The sequence below is a fragment of the Triturus cristatus genome, chromosome 4_1, assembly GCF_964204655.1.
Source record: "Triturus cristatus chromosome 4_1, aTriCri1.1, whole genome shotgun sequence".
Taxonomy (NCBI): Eukaryota; Metazoa; Chordata; class Amphibia; order Caudata; family Salamandridae; genus Triturus; species Triturus cristatus.
In genome coordinates, this window is record NC_140585.1 from 564749336 (window position 1) to 564768481 (window position 19146).

Here is a 19146-nt window from a genome sequence, read left to right on the forward strand (position 1 = left end):
TTATTTTGGATCTCAAAAATTTGGGGCTGATTTAAAGTTTGGCAGAGAGGATATTCCATCACAGCTGCGATAGAGAACCCTCTCTCTTTCACTGTCGGCCCTCCCCCCTCTTTTATAGGAGCCCAGACCGAATGGATGGTGACGACGGAGCCTACCCTGGCTCTGCCACTGGCATACTCCTCTGACAGCCCGACTCAGTACAGCCCATCATAAGTTAGCTTTCCGACCACCTGCCCTATTTAGATTTGGGATAAGATTGCGTATTCTTTTCTATCAGTAACCAGCGGGTAAAATCTGGTGGAAAGCGACAGTGGAAAACCAAGTAATGACCTTCACACCATAAGAGAAAACTCTTATGCTGTGGTGGACACTAGTTTTACTTTTTCCAAAAACAAATTCCTACTATGGGAGGTTTGTTTATGGAAAAAGTAAAACTTTGTAAAAGTTTGACAGCATTCGGTCCTGTTAGACAGAGTCATCTGACAAACCTTTACAGCATTAACAGGAACGTCTGTGATGACGTTTCCTTTCATTGTTTAGAGTTGTGTGCAGGGCTGATGGACAACTAAATATGGTGGGTGGAGGGCACTCGGATGGCGGGGACAATGTCCTTTGTTATCTTGACAAAGAAGCCTCCAACTACCATACCCTAAATTAGCTCTGTTATCTGTAATGGATTTTGCCTTAAGGAAATTCAATAATGTTCTATAAATTGATTGCATTATTCTCTTCAAGGACGTCACAGATAATCACAGAGGTGAATACAGTCTATGAATTGTATAATTGTAATGAGTGGACCTGGAAACATACAATGAGGGCATGACCAAAACTGTGCAACTACTGTGAGAGGATTATTGAGTGCATAAATTGTTGGATTTGCGCTCTTTCTTGATCTTATCTGAAGAAAACTGTGAGAACCATCGGACACATTATGAAAGACAATAATTGTGAATTGTATTTACTTGATCTGAATGACAAAATCATTCTGTGGATGTCTGAAAATGAACTCAAATTAGGAAAAGAAGTGATGATGCACAAAAGTAAAACCTTAATATCCAACACCCTTCTATGGTGAACAGATTGAAGCCAATGCACCTCACCAAGCAACCTCAGAAGAATAGTTAGCTATTTCTAGGATGCATATGTCACCAAGAAACACCACACACATATCTAAATAGTACTGTGCAGACTTCACATAGACTCATACACACCCAAACCAAGTCCAACAACCAATAATTGGCTTTCATCAGTTATATAGCAGCATTTTTAACCCAATGTTATCTATCATTTAACAACAATGTACCAAAGTTACCTATTTGGAGTATGATGAATACAGAGGATGGCCATAGCATTGGCTGTGAAATTAACAACCAGTGATGAAAACCAAAAGAAAACGTAAACATTTTTCGTTTTCCCCAGTCATACAATACACATATAGCACTTCAAAGACCTTTACCTTGATCAAACATGGTTAAATCATGATATTCCAAGAACTGTACATAAAGGGACTCAGTTCAGGAAAGCACTAAGGTTCCATACTAATGACAGAAAGTACTATACCAGTACCAGTCACATCCAACTCATATTTAGGGGCATTGGGGCTATCCCCCCGTCCCATTTTGCAGAATTGTAAATGCTGATATTTGAAAATAAACTAAACTAAGATAAAAGATTATTGCCTGGCTGCTTGCCATGAGTGAAGATCAGACAGCTAGGCACTGTGCTGTAGTAGTACCACAGAATTGACAGGGTTTACTCATGAACAGCCGAGGTATTCTAATAGAAAGCATGTCATCTTCCTTACCTGTCTCCACCTACTCCACCCACCTACTCCAAGTGACACCTACAGAACACAGCCTGGGTATTTCTATCCCAGGTTTTCTGAGGCTGCATTGGGTGAATGTAAACAGGTGATAGAATGAAACTGGATGTGCGTAATGTAGATGGACAATCGTGAGTGGATTGGTGGATGAAAGTTGAAGGTTAGTGAGTGGGTGAATGTGAGTGGATGAATGTGGGTGGATAGATCAATGTGAGCAAACAGGGCTATAAAGGAATCAGTGGCTGGATGTAATTGAATAGGATAGGTTTAGAGTGACAGTAATTTACAGCACTCTGATGGGATTGAAACGTGACTCAGATCACTATAAAGCCTCAGTCAGTGGATCAATTAATGTTAATTGAGTAATGGGTGGAAGCGAATGCATGGGCTCCTGAACTCTGAATGGCATAATGCCTCAGTCAGCAAGTGAATTAATGGTAATTGAGTAAGTGCACCTGAACTCTACATGACTGAATGTGACTTGTTTACTTCGGTATGCAGTCTAAAGCAAAATAATGACTTATATCCCCACTCCCACTTTTTATTCCACCACTCACGACTGGTAACATGACAGTAGCAAATATTACATAATCTTGTTGTCCAGAGAATAGCTTGTTGGCTATTGTTTCATGGAAAGTGTGCCGTCATTAGAGAAGAGAATGAAGAAGAAATGAATATGGAGAACACATTTTCAAATTACAATTTAGCTAAACTAATGACATATCATTGAAAAGCAATTTTTCTTATTTTTCCTTATGATCTGATCACAGATCTAAACATAGGCTATTATCTATTGGATTATGGAAAGTGCACCTTCATTAAATAGAGAATAAAGAACAAATGACTACTGAGAAGATGTTATATTTGAAGAAATAATCAGTTTGATATGAAAGACGTCTATTAATGTGTAATTATAGCTTAGCTAAACTAACGAGAGATAATTGCTAAAAAGTATTGGTTACGTTTTCTGGACCTCATAAACCCACCCTCATATGCACCCTAGAGTCTCAAATGGGATTCACCCCCATTGTCTTTCACTAGTTCTCCTCATACCTTTATAACCAGCACCAGTTTGTTGATATGGGCACCTCACAGTCACAAATGATCCCTATTACAAATGGAGACCCCTAGGGTTTCATACTGCCTCCTGTCATCGTCAACCTTTACATAAAGTTACTTGGTGCTCTACTCCCAATTAGCAGCATCAAAATTCACAATTATGCCAATGAAACCCTCTACTTTAAAATCTTATCTGCTTCAGACATCCAAGTCCTCAAACAATGTTAACACAACATCGAGATCGGGATATCCAATGTCTACCCGAAGCTCAACTCAACCAATACAGAATTCCTATTATTTGTTAAGAACAAAAACAAGATACAATACAAACCTGACTTAATGACATGAACCTTGATTGCATTGTGCTCCAACTTTTACCGAATGCCAAGTCACTAGGATTCATTCTGGACACCAACCTCATCCCCAAGAAACATGCTGCCAAAAAAAATGATTCCCAGGTTCCAGCTCTCTCTTCTAAAGACAGTCAAACATTTTCTTCCAGAAAGTAACTTCAGAGATGCTGTTCAAGCCCTCATAGCACTCCTTGGGGGCATCCTACAGCCTCAACAGGTCTAATCCGGGGCTGAATAAATTTACAAAACCATCATGACTATTTTGCAAGCATGCTCTCCATCTTTGGTGGTTCTCTTCACACCTATAGCCATTTGTAATTTTCAGTCGGTTTTAAGGGCCTTTAAAATGACCCATCAAACCATATTAGACTAAGAAGTGTAAAAAGAAAGTCCTTTCCTTCTATACATCAAGGATCTTGAACAACATCCCCATATCCATCAGCAACACCCCACCACTGCTCCAATTTAGGAAGGAGTTGAAGACTCGCCAGTTTAAAGAACAGTACATCACAGTGAATTAACATCCACAACCCAGGTTTCTCTCATCTTACGCATTAACTTTACGCTTGTCTTTGACCACGTACTGTACTCGGCTGACTTGTGGCTAGGTTCTCACTATAGAAATGCCACAAATATACATACATAAATACGTGTCTCCTTGTTTGCCTCTCAGTTACTTGACATATATTTAAAAGTTTGATAACTAAACACAAATGTGATTATTCTTAATGTTACACATTTGAGTTACTTACTTTTACATCGTCTCCTTCATCTGGGTCTTTCGCAAGAATTGTGTAGACAACTTTCTTTACAGGAAACGTTTCAGGTATCATAAGAGAAATTCCTAAGATGCAAAAAGATTGAAATAAGCAAATGTAGTAGCCCCAGACTTTATATTTATGGAATTTGGAGATGTGTATAGCTCTACTATGTTATTTCCCACCCAATTCACAGGATGCAGTGTGAAAGCATTTAAAATCAAGGAAATATGTGTAATGTCATTTTGCTAGTAGGAAAGAACAATTAGGTCGTTCTCATTTGGCTACTGCTGAACGTGGATAGCTCCCTGGAACTGGAGGATGTTAACACAGAACGGGAGCAGAGGTAGATTTTTAAAAGGACTCAGATTTGGATATTTTATCTTGGTTTCTTAGAACAATAAAAAATGCATTTTCTCAAAAAAATAGGGGGAAAAAGTAGACACTTAGAACAATCAGAATGCAACAACATTTTAAAGAGCCTGCTCACAAGCAACCAGACCTCGAAGGGCATATTTACAAGGGATACTTCCACCAGAACGTCACTTTTAGCGACATGCTGGTGGAGATATGCCCTTCTCCATATTTACAAAGAGGCATGAAACCACTTTTGTAGCTTAATGCTGCCTGATAAATAAGGCCCCTTTACACACATCACTTGCAAGGGGTGTGCAATGGGTGTTGCTGTGGGCGTTTCACTGCAACGCCTATTGGTTTTGACCCTGCCCCAGATTGACAAGGAGGTGTAAATCTGAGGCTGTGCTAAAAATACTTTTATTTCTTCTCATTTTTGCATTTTCTATGTAGAAAGAGCAAAATGCAATCAGTGATTTTTATGTGCACAACGGTGTCCATTCTTGCACATAAACAATCATTAAATAATTACGATTTGCTACTTTTACGTGTGCTGCATGCACATGTAGAAGTAACAAATCGCAATTAGTGATTCTTTATGTGCAGGAAGGGATACCTTTCTGCACATAAACAATCATTCCCTTCAACTCAGGCTCCCTTGCACTATGGTGCAAGGGTGCCTGCATTGGCGCTAGGCAGCTAAATTTAGCTCCAGTGCTAGGGAAAACACAGGGGTGCGCCATATTCTTGTGATACACACAGCCTTGCATTTTGAAAACGTCTGAGCGCAGCACTGTCAAATTTGGCATAGCCCCACGCTCCAATATTTTCTCGTAAATATGCCCCCTAGTGTTTCTGTGCTAAGCCAAGATACGTAGTTTTCATTTGCAGCATGACATCCACTTGTTGACTATGTTGTTCTTTAGTATTCCTTTCTAGTACTTGTGCAGTTCTTACTCTGCCTTGCATATGAGTAAGGCATTTAGGCCGCATTGCATGCCTAAGACAGTGGTGCATGATTGTGTTCTGGAGATGAAGCAGAAATACAGTCATGGGTGGTTAATATATTTGCCTTTGAAAAACAAACAAAATATTCTCAGTTGAAGAGACAGTTCCAGTAAAATAAAAGACAGCCTTTTAGGGCCACAGTGATAAGGAAAAAACATAGATCGTATGACATTGGAAGTGATTTACTTCTTGGGAATAACAATTTTGCATTTTAATATTGCAATCTCTGCTGTATACACTGAAACTCTGCTCACAACAATTACATGTGAAGTTGGGAGAACTAGCCTTCGCAGTTGCTGGACCAGAGCCTCTAGATATCTTATCCAGGCATAATGCCATCAACAAGATAAAAACAATGAAGTCTATATACAAGCTTCTTTGTAACCCTCTTGTGCCATGTAGCATGGTGTAAGAGCAGCACAAATGAAAAATTAGACTTATGAAGCCACACAAGGCCACCTTGCATGGCTCTGAGTGGCTTCATAAATCTCGAGTAATGCAACGCAGTGTAAATCGCTGCATTGCATTTCTCTGAACCAGGGAGGCGTTTCCATTGGTGTTGCATGGGTGTTCCCATGCAACATCCATGGATTTTAAACCATTCCTAGACTTGCCAGAAGCTGCAGACCTGGGAATGCACCAATACCCTGCGCTTGCCCGGTGAGGCGTAACAAGGAGAAATATCTTTATATCTCCTTGTTTTATCTCTCTTTCTATGTGTGTTGCATTCTGCAGCACACGTAGAAAGAATGCCTCAGGGTATTGTTTTTTCTGCAGGAAGGTGCCCAATGTTTAGTCTTCAAAGCAATAGGATGAACAGAATTTTTTTGCTATATCTTATAAGAGGGGGAAGCACAGACAGAGAGACATAGATGTGTATAAATGTATTGAAAGTGATGAACTTTAGACATTGATTATAATAGCACATTTTTATTAAAGTAGTTAAGTCATGGGAATAACAGTAAAGCACATGGAAAAACAACAATATTACAATTTAGAAAGTTCACATTTCAGATAAAAAGAGAATATAAGCAGATAAAGTGAAAAAAAAAATCTCTAAAAATGTAAACATAAGAATCGCTTTTTCACATGGGCATATTAGTGAGGCTGAGGTCTATGTGTAAGATGATTTTGTCAAAGCCTGCTTAGATACTGAAATTATAATTGTATTTATATAATGTTTACTACCCCTGACGTTGTGTCAAAGTGCTTTTTGGGAAGTAGCACATTACCCGGATCCCAAAAAGATTAGTGGAGGATTAGTATAGGGAAATAGGAGTTAATTTGAGCTGTGGACATGCACGTCTGTTGTATTGAATACGAAAATGGAAGGAAAGACGAGGGAAGAGTCTAGAAAGTGTTAGTTGGGAGATCATAGTAGTAAGATGAGGTTTGTGATGAGTAAAAGGAGAGATGAAGGAGGGGAAGAGTCTCTAGAAAGGGTTTAGGGAGATCATGTAGTAAAATGATGTTTTGGATGAGCCAACAGAGGCTTACATAAGGGAAGAATATTGAAAGGATTGTTTGGGAGATCATAGTAGAGAACTAAGGTGTGGGGTCAGCCAAGGAGGTAAGAGTCTAAAAAGGGTTATTTTGGAGATTATAGTAGTAGAATGAGGTTTGGAATAAGTCAGACAGAGGAGGTTGAGGATATATTGAGAGAAGTATAGGGTGAGACAGAGTACTGCATTGGAGAGAGTCAAAGCTTTTTTATATTTTGTTCTACCAGAAGTAAAGTAATAAATATACAAATACTAACTACACAGAAAGGGTATACATGTATAAGGAACATAATATATCAAGATATAAAATTGTACTGCATAATCTCAGACTTTCAAGTGGTGCTGTACTTCAAGCTAATTTATTTGTGTATTTTTATAACTCAATTTTTAATATTATTATTTCTTCATTTCAGTTTTATCTTTACTCAATATTTCAATAGTGAAGCACTTGTCGATAAACTAGTCATGATATTTACATATTGTGATAGATAAATAAAGCAGAGACCCATAGCATCTAATCAAAGAACTTACTAAAAAACTATTCCAAGACATATAAACATGTTGAGCATAGAAAAATATATGTGTAAACCATATTTACTAGTTATCTATGTTGTGAACATTTACTGCTGTAAAATGTTTGATCTGATGCTCTGTATAGACTTGTTATCCTTCGTCTGAACATTTACTGTTGTAAAGCGCTCTGATACCTTCGGGTCTAGCTCAGTGCTTAATTTGTAAAATATGAGCTCCGGGGGCTCAAATGTTTGTCGGAGGCCACACCCACTTCTGTCAGCTCCACCCACTTACTCTATTGGTCCCCCCACATCCTTAAGTGGCCCTGCTGAATTTTAGCAAGGGAGCCTTCTGACTGATGCAAATAAGTGAATATAACATCTGCGCCTAGACAATTCACTTCATATTGTGTTATGACTGGTTTAAATATTAAAACCATAAAACGTGATAACTTGTTTTATAGTGCTTGATAACAGTGGACTTTGTCACTAATAAAGCACTGTAACTACTAAGTGTTACTATTCAGTGGATCTACTTCAGAAGGATGAATGACTAAGTGTGACACTTGCAGATTATACACACACATATATGCACCCATCTCGACAGGTAGAGCATATCTTACTGAGCTATCTTCACACGGAAGGGGTCTCAGTCACAGTTCAGGCATGTAACTTATGTTTCACTAGTTAAACACTGTGTCACACCGTGACATACGTTCTGTGAATGTGGTGATGTAGGAAAGAGAGGAGGTGAAGGAGGTGTGCGTTTAGAAAGAAAAAGAAGCAGTCTTAGAGACAACTGTGTAGACAACAGGAGTTTTTAACAATAAATTGATACACAAAAAAGGAAATATGTAAGTGAGATAGTAGGAGAGGGAATGTCGAAAGATCAAACCTTTTGAGGAAAATGACAAGGTGAATGCAAGCTAAGGAATGAGAAAAAAGTGATGACACCTTTACTCAGTCCTTTCCCTTAACCCCTTCCCCGCTCATGACGGAACCGTTCCGTCATGAGCCACGGTTGGCGTGTGCTCATGACGGAACGGTTCCGTCATGACAATCCTGTTGGCGGCCGCTCCGCCTGCGCGGCGCTGTTTCCCCGCCTGTGCGGGGCGACAACGCAAATGGGCGGAGTCATGACGGAACCGTTCCGTCATGAGCACAGCTCAACTGTGGCTCATGACGGAGCGGCTCCGTCATGAGCACAGGCCCACCGCGCTGCCCCCCTGCCCCCCCCAGCGCTGCAGCGGAATGTCCGCAGCAGCGAAGGGGTTAAGTATGTTTAACTGAGCATGAGTAAAACTTGGAAAGGAGCACTTCTATTTCCAACATAAGAACCGTTCCTCTACCTTTTTTCAATAATAAATACTTTGTTCCATTACACTTCTACTAGAAGGAAAAGTATAGACTGTCAGGAAGCCACGGGACTTCATAGGGCTATATTTTCCTCATGTTCCATCAAGCAAACAAAGCAATATCTGTATATGTATTAGTTGTTAATTGTCACAGGAGGGACAAAGGGCCAACTTTCTGTCCTTGCCCCCATTTTTGACACAGGTAAGGTGACCAGATAGTCAAGACTACATTCATCAACATGGAAAAGAATTTAACAAGGTTTGCAAACCTAAGATCTGCATTTTTCTGGTAATAACACAGGGAAAGTTAATGCATATTTTACACACAGTCATTTGTGTAGCATATACTGCGTAGTAATTGAGTTGTTTGTCCCTCTGAGTTGTGTCCAGGCATTACAAGGGCGCAGGCCCACTGTTCAAAAAGGACTCTTAAGCAGTGCATTCTGGGCTGGAAACAAAAACAAAAAACAACTTAAATGTAGATAAACTGTGTCAGAATACCAGGACAATCTGGACCATATGACTACAGCATCAGAAGGACTTGCAGGCAAAGGCAATCAGGTGACTCTATCCAGTGCTTAATTTGTAAAAGAAATGAGTGCGAGTGCCCCCAGCTGTGCTACAAAGGCCTCCAGTGTTGCTATTAAATGTCTACGCACTGAATACCAAGGCTGCGTACTCCAGAATTCATCTCGGGATTCTTTAATCTATTCCCAGACACTACTTGCTTTTTTAACTCACTGTTGTTGGTACCCGCATTCTCCCTTGCCTACTTTTTACATATTTATTTTACTTCTCCTTTCCGGTTTGTATGTTTTTCACCTCGCTTGCTCTCACCAGGAGATGCTCTGTCAAGATCTAATGAGGAAAAGCAAGTGCCAGGTTCAAATTAAGCATTATTATTTCACAGGAATATAACTTCCCCGTCCCCCCCGCTACAACAGATCATATTTATCAGGTTATGTTGGAAATCTAGTTCAAGTGCACTGCCTACATCTTCCAGAATACATTAATTTGCTGAACAAGAAAGAAGACTGGAACAGGAATTGAGATTTCACGGTGCCATGCAGTCAATGGGGACACAAGCTTCCAGGTCACATAAAAAAATTGAGGGTTTCAATATTCTATATTCTTTATCAAGCTCTTCGAGATGACAGAATATGCCCCAAGAAAGAAACAAACTCGAGAATGTGCTCTACATTACTCAAGGGCTCTGTTAGCACTGACTGCATGAAAAAGCAAAATTGAACTAAAACCAAACATTAGAAAAAGAAAACACATGTAACACCAACACTATCAGTTACGTAAAGAACTTCAAATAGGTATATGGGTATTAGTTTTTTTTCCTCCGTGGGCGACAGGAAAATGGGTGACAGACAAGATGTATCCTGCAAATTCTTGGGGTGCCACTGCAGCGTGTGGTTAAACAACAGAACTGCTTTACTGGGGACGTTGAAGGGAGGGCAATATTACTGATTTCCTATCCCGCCCTGCCGTTTTATCAAGCAACTAAAGCAAATGTTCTTCTTTTCCATTTCCATGCTGCCCACTTGCCCAGGGTCACTATGAATCCTGCTTGTAGCTCTGACACACACACTCTCCCCTTCCCGGGCCCAAGCGCTCCACTAGGCCAGAGCAGCCAGTCTGTGCTATGGTCTCACCTTCCCACCAGCCATGCGGGGGGCTCGATGCTTACTTTGTGGGACCACCCTAAGGAGGAGAGGAGACTGCCAGCGAAGCAAAGCAGGCAGAGACAGATGACCAGTGACATGCCAGCTCCTGAGGGCCACTGGGGAGATCAGGTATTAAAATACCGAAATATATCCGAAAGAGATAAAACATGGCACGAAACAGCACTTCAAATGCAGGTCAAAGAATACAAACAGAAAAGGGTTAAGGCCCTGCCCTTCCAGCCTTCTGACCCAGGGGATTGCACAGTGTGCGTGGCGCAGGCGGCATGATTGCTCCTCAGACTCGTAATCGGTCGTTCATACCAAGTTTACCAAGCACCACGGTGGCTACTTCAAATAATAGTGCAGTTGACGTTGTGCTGAAGTGCTGGTGCGTCGTGACTCGTCTGTGCGCCGGAGGGTAGAATTTAAAAAAAGGTTACGCACACTGCCACGGCTGCCACGGCCTATCAGAACCAAATCTAGCCCTATCAGTGGCACACCCACCGGTAACTCTGACTTCACTGAAGTCAAATTGGCATGGATTTATTATCAGCTCAGCAGCAGTCTTTACCTGGGGACTCGATGGATTGTGAACTCTGCAGTCAATTCTATTTTTGTGACGCATGATGTGCAGTTATTGATATGTGTTGGCACTCAGGCGTAGACCCGGCCCTGATAAATAAGTGCCGGTGCTAAGCACCGGAAAGCACCAGCACAAATTAAGCACTGGTCTAGCTGGAGCTATATAAAACTCTCTCAGATAAATAGATAAACAGAGAGAAAACATTCAGATGCCTGTAATTCAATGTCCAGCACATCTACCCCATCAGGATTAACGCATTCACCCATCTGTTGGCAATTATGCCTTTACTGAGGAATTCAGTGAATTTGCAAGTGACTGATCCTCACAAAGTGGTCCACTGATTCTTCTAGGAGACGTTAACCTTCACTGGGGTTCCTCGGAAGACCCAGCTGCCAACCAGCTTGCCATATTTCTCTCCGGTAATGTTGCCACACAACATAACTCTAAACAAACACACTCCATAAGCTCCACACCTGACCTTATTATTTCCAAAGACGACCTGCTCACAGCAGCTGATCCTATTCCAGTGGACTGGTCTGACCATTCCCTCACCCCTTTCTCCCTTCACCTCTGTCATATAGCAGCTGCTTCTGCCGATACATCTTCACTGATGGCCTGCACTGCTATGCTAGGCCTTTATTTGCCTCTGTCCATTCACCGGTTTATACTCTTACTATATGCCCACATGCTATTATATGTCTGTATGCTTTCTTGCTCTTTTTACAGCAACACTGCTAGATTATGCACACATGGCTATCTAAGTTGGCATGCCCTACCGTAGCTATCTCAGAGCAGTATAGCCCATATATCCTGCTGTCCATTGTATACCCTGTTGCAATATATCTGTGATTACTCCATGTGGCTGTATCTACTCCATATGTAACTCCTACAGCTACAACTGATAATAGTATACATCTATGTGTATGGTTGCTGTAAATTTGCGCTTACTTCATGTATTTATAGCTTCCCCTTTTGTAGCTCGGATAACTGTTTTTCTACCAGTTATGTTAAGCACATTGATACCTTTGGTTGAGTATGCGATATGCAAAACTCTAAACTAAAATAAAACAGATGGTACCTAGAGACAGTTAAAGAGATATGAGAGATAACTGAGAGGTAGAGTGCATAGAGAGAAACATGTATAGATAGAGAGTGAGCGAGAGATAGAAAGAGAGAGAGATATTTGGGATAGAGATAGGAGGAGGGGTTGAGTGGTAGTATGGGGAAAGAATATATAGGGCTATAGAGAGAATAGGAGTAGCAGCGCAGAGGGCAGAGGGACAGCTGGGGTAGTGAACTAGATGGTATTTATAGATAAGGGATATAAAAAAAGATGTATAGAGGATATAGAGAATGTGTTTATTAATGTAAACGAAGTGGCATGGAGTGGTATTTAGTGTTGGTTTAGTTGTAAGAATGAGAAGTATAATGTAGCTTGTTTGAGTGGTGTAATATGAAAATGAAATTGAGATTTAAATGTTATAAAAGGGTAGAGATAGTAAAGATAATTTAGGGATAGAAAAAGATACTATAGATAAAGAAATACATAGATGCACGAGGTAAGGAGCTATAGAGTCATACAGAGAAAGAGGCCAGAAGTGTTAAGGGGAGAGGAAAAGTAAGTATAGAGAGGTAGAATGTGGTAATAGATAAGGTATACAGAATTTATTACAATAGAGATATTGCAATATAATGGATGAATGAAATATAATTTGAAATACAAAGTTTGTGGTCTGCTTTTTAGTATTATAGAGAGAGAAGAAGTTTAAAGAGGGAGAGATAGTAACACGATTTAAGGTCACAAAAAGATAGAATGTAGAAAGATGTCGATGATTAGGGGAATCGAGATATAGGGAAATAGAGCTAAAAGAGTATAAGCAAGGAGGTTAGAGGGACAGTAGGAACAGATAATTAGGGGGTGCAATAGGTAAGGGAAATAGATTTTTTTTTACTGATGATATTTGGAAAGAGTGCAAATAAAAAGTGGCATACGTTAATAGAATTTTTAAGAGAAGAGCGAGACATGTAGCAGAGAGAGAGGATGTATAGCGTGTGAAGGGATTTAGAGAGGGTTAGAGAGAAATGGAGAAATAATTGTGCTTTGAGAGGCAGAGTGAAGTTAGTGAGATCAGATATAAGGTTAGAGACATTTAGAAGAAGAGATGAGTAATAGAAACAGGTTGAGAGTGATGGAGAGTGAACTGAGAGCCAGATTAAAAATAGACTGTGTGGCCCATTGAGGCAGTGTGGGAGAGGATGAGGAGAGAAAGTTTGCGGTACAGTAGGATGTTTGCAGGTCCAGGCCTTAGAGATGTTAACTGGGCTGGTGATAGAAATAAACCACAAATTGGTTCCACACATGAGTTATTTTATTTGATCTTTTTGAACTAGCAGTTATAGCACAACTTGTACACACAGTCCCATTTCAACTACCCTGGGAGATTACTGTAAAAATTAGTACAGCAAGTAAACAAATGTGTACATCTATTTTTAAATATTACCCCATTTTAAATGTTTTTAATGTAAGTAAGATAGATCAAAGGGTTTAGTAATCTTGTTTCTAAAATCCCTTTCTTGTACACCTTGACACTGTAAAAGAATACTGAAAAAACTAATAGTATTTGCTATTAAATCTGGAAAAGAAAAACAGCAGAAAGTCTGTTAGACCTCGCCATTTTTGCAGGTTTATCCCCAAACTTTTAGTCTTTTGCCTCCTATTTTTCTGACCTTTTTTCGTTGGCTATAGGATGCTGGGCATATTACCAATGCTGATCAGTGCTAATGTGCACATGCTCTCTGTGTAAATTGTGATTATAATTGGATATCCATGATTGGTATATTTGATTTACTGGTAAGTCCCTAGTGAAGTGCATAGTGTTGCCAGGGCTTGTAAATCAAATGCTACTAGAGGGCTTCCAGCACTGGTTGTGCCACCCACATGAGTAGCCCTGTAAATGTACCTCAGACCTGCCACTTTAGTTTCTGCATGCTGTTGCAAACTGCAATGTTGACCTGGCAAGTGCACCCACTTGCCAGGCCCTAACCTTCCCTTTCCTTACATGGTAGGCCCAAGGTATCCCCAATGGTATGGTGCATAGTATGTGAAAGGTAGGACATGTACTGGTGTGTGTTACATGTCCTTATAGTGAAAGACTGTGAATGTCTTTTTTCACTATTGAAAGGCAGTCTGTCCCATAGGCTATCACAGGGGCTATACTGTAACCTTTTTACATGTGTAACATTCAATTAGTACAAGATAGAAAAATGGAGTTTAGACTCTCTGAACTCAGAATTTATTAACACACCTTTTAGTTAAGGTGGTTTTTAAATTGTGTGTTTGAAAATGCTACTTTTAGAAACATAGGAATTTTCTTACTTTACTATTCTGTGTGCCTCTGATTGTTTGTATATTCAGCATCTGGTTTTGGATTGACAGGAGCTGGGGATGTGTATTCACTCTAGACTGTCACTGGGGGGTGTTGAGGCGTGCCTTGCCTTGCTTGGTTGACTTATCAGTGGGCTGAATAGACCTGGTCTGCATTTAGAGTGGTGGGAGGAGTTTTGCTTGCATCTGAATAGGCTGTGTCTCCTTTGCACAATGCTGTCTCTGCCTCCTGTGGTCATGCTACACCAGGGAGGACAGGACTGGTTTGGACTGGGTTCAGATACCCTTGCCACAAAGAGAACTATGACAAAATGGGTAGACGTATGAGACATAAAACCCCAGTATTTTATATTACTTCAAGAAACAAGAGGACCCTGCCAAGAAGAAGAGCAGAAGGACTGTGTGAGAAGCACTGCCTTTTATGATTGAGTTGCTCTGCAGTTGCTGCTTCTGTCTGTGGTGGAAGAAAAGGACTGACACTTTTTGCCTTGCTCTGGTTTCTTACCTGTGAAGAATCTCCAAGGGCTTGTGTGTATTTGCATCAAGACATCAAGGAAAGTTCCTTGCCATATCTAAGAAAAGTTAACCTGCCTGGGAGGACTGCTGGGGAAATTGTGTGTGGAGTGCTGCCCCTGACTTGTGTGGGGGAGGACAGCCTGCATTGGTTGATCCTGCCTGAAGCAGAGAAAGGACTGGACTGTCCTTATATTGTTTTGTTTCACACGAAGTAAGTGTGTGTGAAGCACTTTATTTTCACAAACTCCGCTGAAGTGGCCCCATGCAGTGGAGAACAGACTTGAGGAGTGGTTGCCTGGCATCAGCCAGGAAGGTTGTGCCGAGAATTGAAGCCTGGGTGCGGTCCCCATCAAGTTTCCATGGCAACCAGAGAGCCACAACAGAGACCGCCCGATGTGGAAGAAAAAAGTCCCAGGCAGGAGCCTTCCCTGCCTTGCCTCGCAACACTGGCACAAAGGGTGGCAGGGCCCACCCACTGGAGGTAGCTGGAGCCTCACAGGCCCCAACACACTGCTTCCTGCCTCGGGAAACAAGAGAAGGGTGCACATCAGCGGTGGGGTTTGTCGTGGACACTAGGGTGGGACCAAGCATGGTCCCGTGAGTTTGGGCCTACGGGGGGCATTGCTGGCCCCCTCCACTGGAGTGGAGTGACTAGGTCCCCACTGCATTTGTGGCAGCGGCTGAACCCATGTCTCCTGGCCACGGTCCCATTGCGGACCCTCGAGGCATTTCTGTTGGATTATCAAATCGCCTTGGCCGGTATCAGCTGCACCGTGCGGTCTGGGCAGCTAAACTTCCCTAAGTTTTTGCATGTCGGGGACTGAGTAAGGTGTACCGCCCCCCACAGTGTGTGCATCCTCCCCTTACCCTTGTGGCATACCGGAAGGAGGTGCTGAAGGGTCATAATTGCCTCCCCAGTCCCGTGGGGCCATAGCTGAAATGAGGAGTGTTGTTTCAGCACGAAGGCAATTACCATAGTTACTGGGGTAGGTGTGCAGATGTTCCCGTCACTGGCAAGTTGTGGAAACTTACAACCTAACACCAACTAACACCAACTAGCCGCACAGGCATGATGTGCCCCATAACATGATCAGGGGGTTCAGTGTACTACATGTGATGTTGTCACTATTGCATAATTGTCAAAGTGATTTGTGGTTCATGTAACTGTTTTATATACAGTATATGAGATATTTTTATATAACCTTGTGTAGAGTCTTTTTTGTGGTGTGCCTATGTGTCACTGGTGTGTGTGTGTGTGTTGCGCAAACACTCTGCACATTGCCTCTGGGATAAGCCTGACTGCTCTGCCAATCTACCAAGGGGGTGAGCGGGGGTTATCTTGGGTGTGTAACTCGCTTATCCTGACTAGAGTGGTGATTGCTGCCTGGCTTGGGTGCATACCCTAGCCAACCAGAAACCCCATTTCCATCAATGTTACACATTTCTAATCGCAAACATTCCAACCAGAAGGAAATATACATTTAGAAGTGGTGTGTATGGAAAACATTTAATGAATACTCTAGCATGAATTTCCACTGTGTTAGAAATTATGGCAAACAATTCAGAGAGGCTTACCAGCAGAGAAACTAGGGTCACAGATCGGTGGTTCATCAACATTTAAGACAGCAATGGTTAAAGTGTAGGAGGCTGTATTGGTGGCATCATTATCTGTAGCCTCAATCAATAATGGGTAGGCTTTAGGATTATCAGGATTATCAAAGTCCAACTCCTTCAGAAGAGTTATGGTTCCTATATCTGATTTAAGAAATTAAAGTTAACACTGGATTATAACAAAAATTAACATTTGAAAAGAAACAAACACAATACATTAAATAATGTGTGGTTGAAAGAAATTTCACAAGGCATGTGATACATTTGCAGATTTGCAGAGTGATAATTTAGAATATACAGTAGATTTTTTAGTTCAATGCAGCATCATTGTGAAGCATTAAGTAAGAGACTCAGTGATGACATGATTCTTGTCCTGCTTAAAGATTCCTATTCACAGGTAATTCTGTCTTTTTATTGACTCCTCACCTACTGAGCTTTGTGCAATGGAACTGACTGTTCATAAACTTAGCAAAGAGGATCTTTTAGGATAGGTGTCAGGAGCAGAGAGTCATATCATGTGATATAGTAATCTAAGCACCACATTTTCTAGTCCCAGTCTATAATGTGTATTGGTGTTCAAGCTGCCCATGTGCAGACATGAAGTTGTAGGAGCTGAGGGGGGGAGAGTGAGTTCAGCATGTCATGAAAGTGTTTTAGCAGTACTGCAATCCCATTCTTGGTAATGCCTTACATATTAAATAAAAAAAGAATGGCCAATAGAGTTTACTACCTGAAATGAGTTTAGTGGGCAACTAACCCTCCTATCGTTCAAATAAGGCAGCGAAAGGCAGAGAGAGGGTATGGTATGGTGCTGACTCAAAGGGATGTCTTCGCACTGTTGCCCTGAAGATTTAATGAGCTGGTGCTGAAAATGGTGCTTCTTCCAGACTTCCAAAGTGCAGATATGAGTTGGGCCCCATTCCTGCTTGTTCTGCTACTAAAAGATGACACACTATCAGTAAACCCCCTGATGGCAGCGCTATAGAAGGGGGAATGGGGATCATATGGACCCCTGCAGACATCACCTTGCAGGCAGGTACAGTCACTCACTGCATCTGCCTGTAAGGATATCTCTCCCCCTCTTGAAATTGCAGGTGGGTTGCCACTGCTGGGGCCCAATTTTCTGGTATCCATTTATCTCAAGAACCCACTCTGGTCGACTGGACCTTTTTACTTGCCTAATAGCGTGGAGGGAGCAAACACAATTATCAAAGAATACTTTCCGCAAATTGACACAATTGAAGACTCGAAAGTCAATTTCTATTTCTCTCGGGATTTTTCTATCAAGAAAAACATCTGCAGATACAAGCACCTTAGCACTAGGCTCAACAGGTAAATGGGTACTAATACAAATGCCACTCTACGAAGAATCCGCTTACGACTGAATATAAACAAAAGTACAGCTTCTAAAAGCATGAGGTAGATAACTACCAAGCTAATGTCGATATTAGGAATCATTAAACCAAAGCATTTCTGTCCCTACTCTATGCTAGATGACATCCCTGCTTACCATTCCCTTAAGACCCAAGAAATCCTAAAAAGGTGTCAGAACTGAACTTCCTAAGAAGTCTTTACTTGGAGAGCTTGATCTAAAACACACTCCTTCTAGCTCCTCGCCTACCTCTTCTCTGCTCAACCCTCGGGGCGCTGTCCCTAATACGAAACCCCAAAACACAGAACACGCCCTCCGGCACACCTCCTCAACCAGGTCTTCTTCCAGTAATTTTCCATCCAGCTCCGTCCATCTTCCATCGTCCATCAGCTTGGCCTTGAGTCCCAGACACCGTCGGCACTAGGAGTTGCGATTGGCACATTCCAATGCACTCCCATGTCTGGCTTCCTCCATAATTCAACTGTTAGACAAAGACCTTTTTACTAAATGTAAATGTGCAGATATTTATATAGCGCAAATCACCAACCGGTCTCTAAGCGCTTGCTTAAGGAACCCGTCCTGGTATTCCCCTGTGAGATAACCCAGCAGAGCATCCACAAGGTGAAAGCCAGGCATCCCGCCGCGAGGGGCCATTGTGGAGATTAAGCAAGCTATTGCCCAGAGTCGCAGAGTGTGAACCCATGGATCGAGTATGCACTGGAGCGAGAATTATCGAGTCCATGGACAATTTATGGACTCAAGACCCAGCCGAGCTGGGAATTGAACCCTGGTCACGGGCTGACCTCTGCTTCCAGGTCTGCCTACTCTAACCAGTGAGCCACACTTCTCCACAAGAACGAACCAACTGTCCTTGCACCTGCGGTGAGATCATGGGATGGAGAAATACTTTGCATCTTTTAACTCTCCGATTTACTGCAGCCCAAAACCTCTACTAGAATAAATCACTTGCGGCCTACCACATTCAGCTAACATAAGAAATACCAGGCCTTTCTCTTCAACGATATATGTGACTTCGGGCCTCTACTAGGTTAAACACACTATTAAATTACATTCTAACATTAGTGCTTTTACTTTCACATACGTGGATAAACGACATACATGAATTAATTCAATCAGGTTACACGTTTAGTTCTAATACTTTGCATTAAACAGAAACTTATCATTATGCATTTTGCTAAATACATTCAATATGTGTTTTCGCGTCTCCTAACGCTTCTACATTGCGACATAGCTGATACATTTCTTAATACATTTCGCACAAC

At 41.5% G+C, this 19146-nt stretch overlaps 1 protein-coding gene across 1 annotated transcript in view; it reads right to left on the reverse strand.

Annotated features, from left to right (window-relative positions):
- The window catches only part of LOC146855235 (cadherin-related family member 4-like), a 767858-nt gene that overhangs the window by 454777 nt on the left and 293935 nt on the right, over nt 1–19146 (reverse strand). The window contains exons 8-9 of the mRNA XM_085650585.1: nt 16456–16635; nt 3987–4078 (exon numbers count right to left, since the gene is read on the reverse strand). Coding sequence (XP_085506711.1) covers nt 3987–4078; nt 16456–16635 — 272 coding nt within the window. The remainder of the gene's footprint in view (nt 1–3986; nt 4079–16455; nt 16636–19146) is intronic.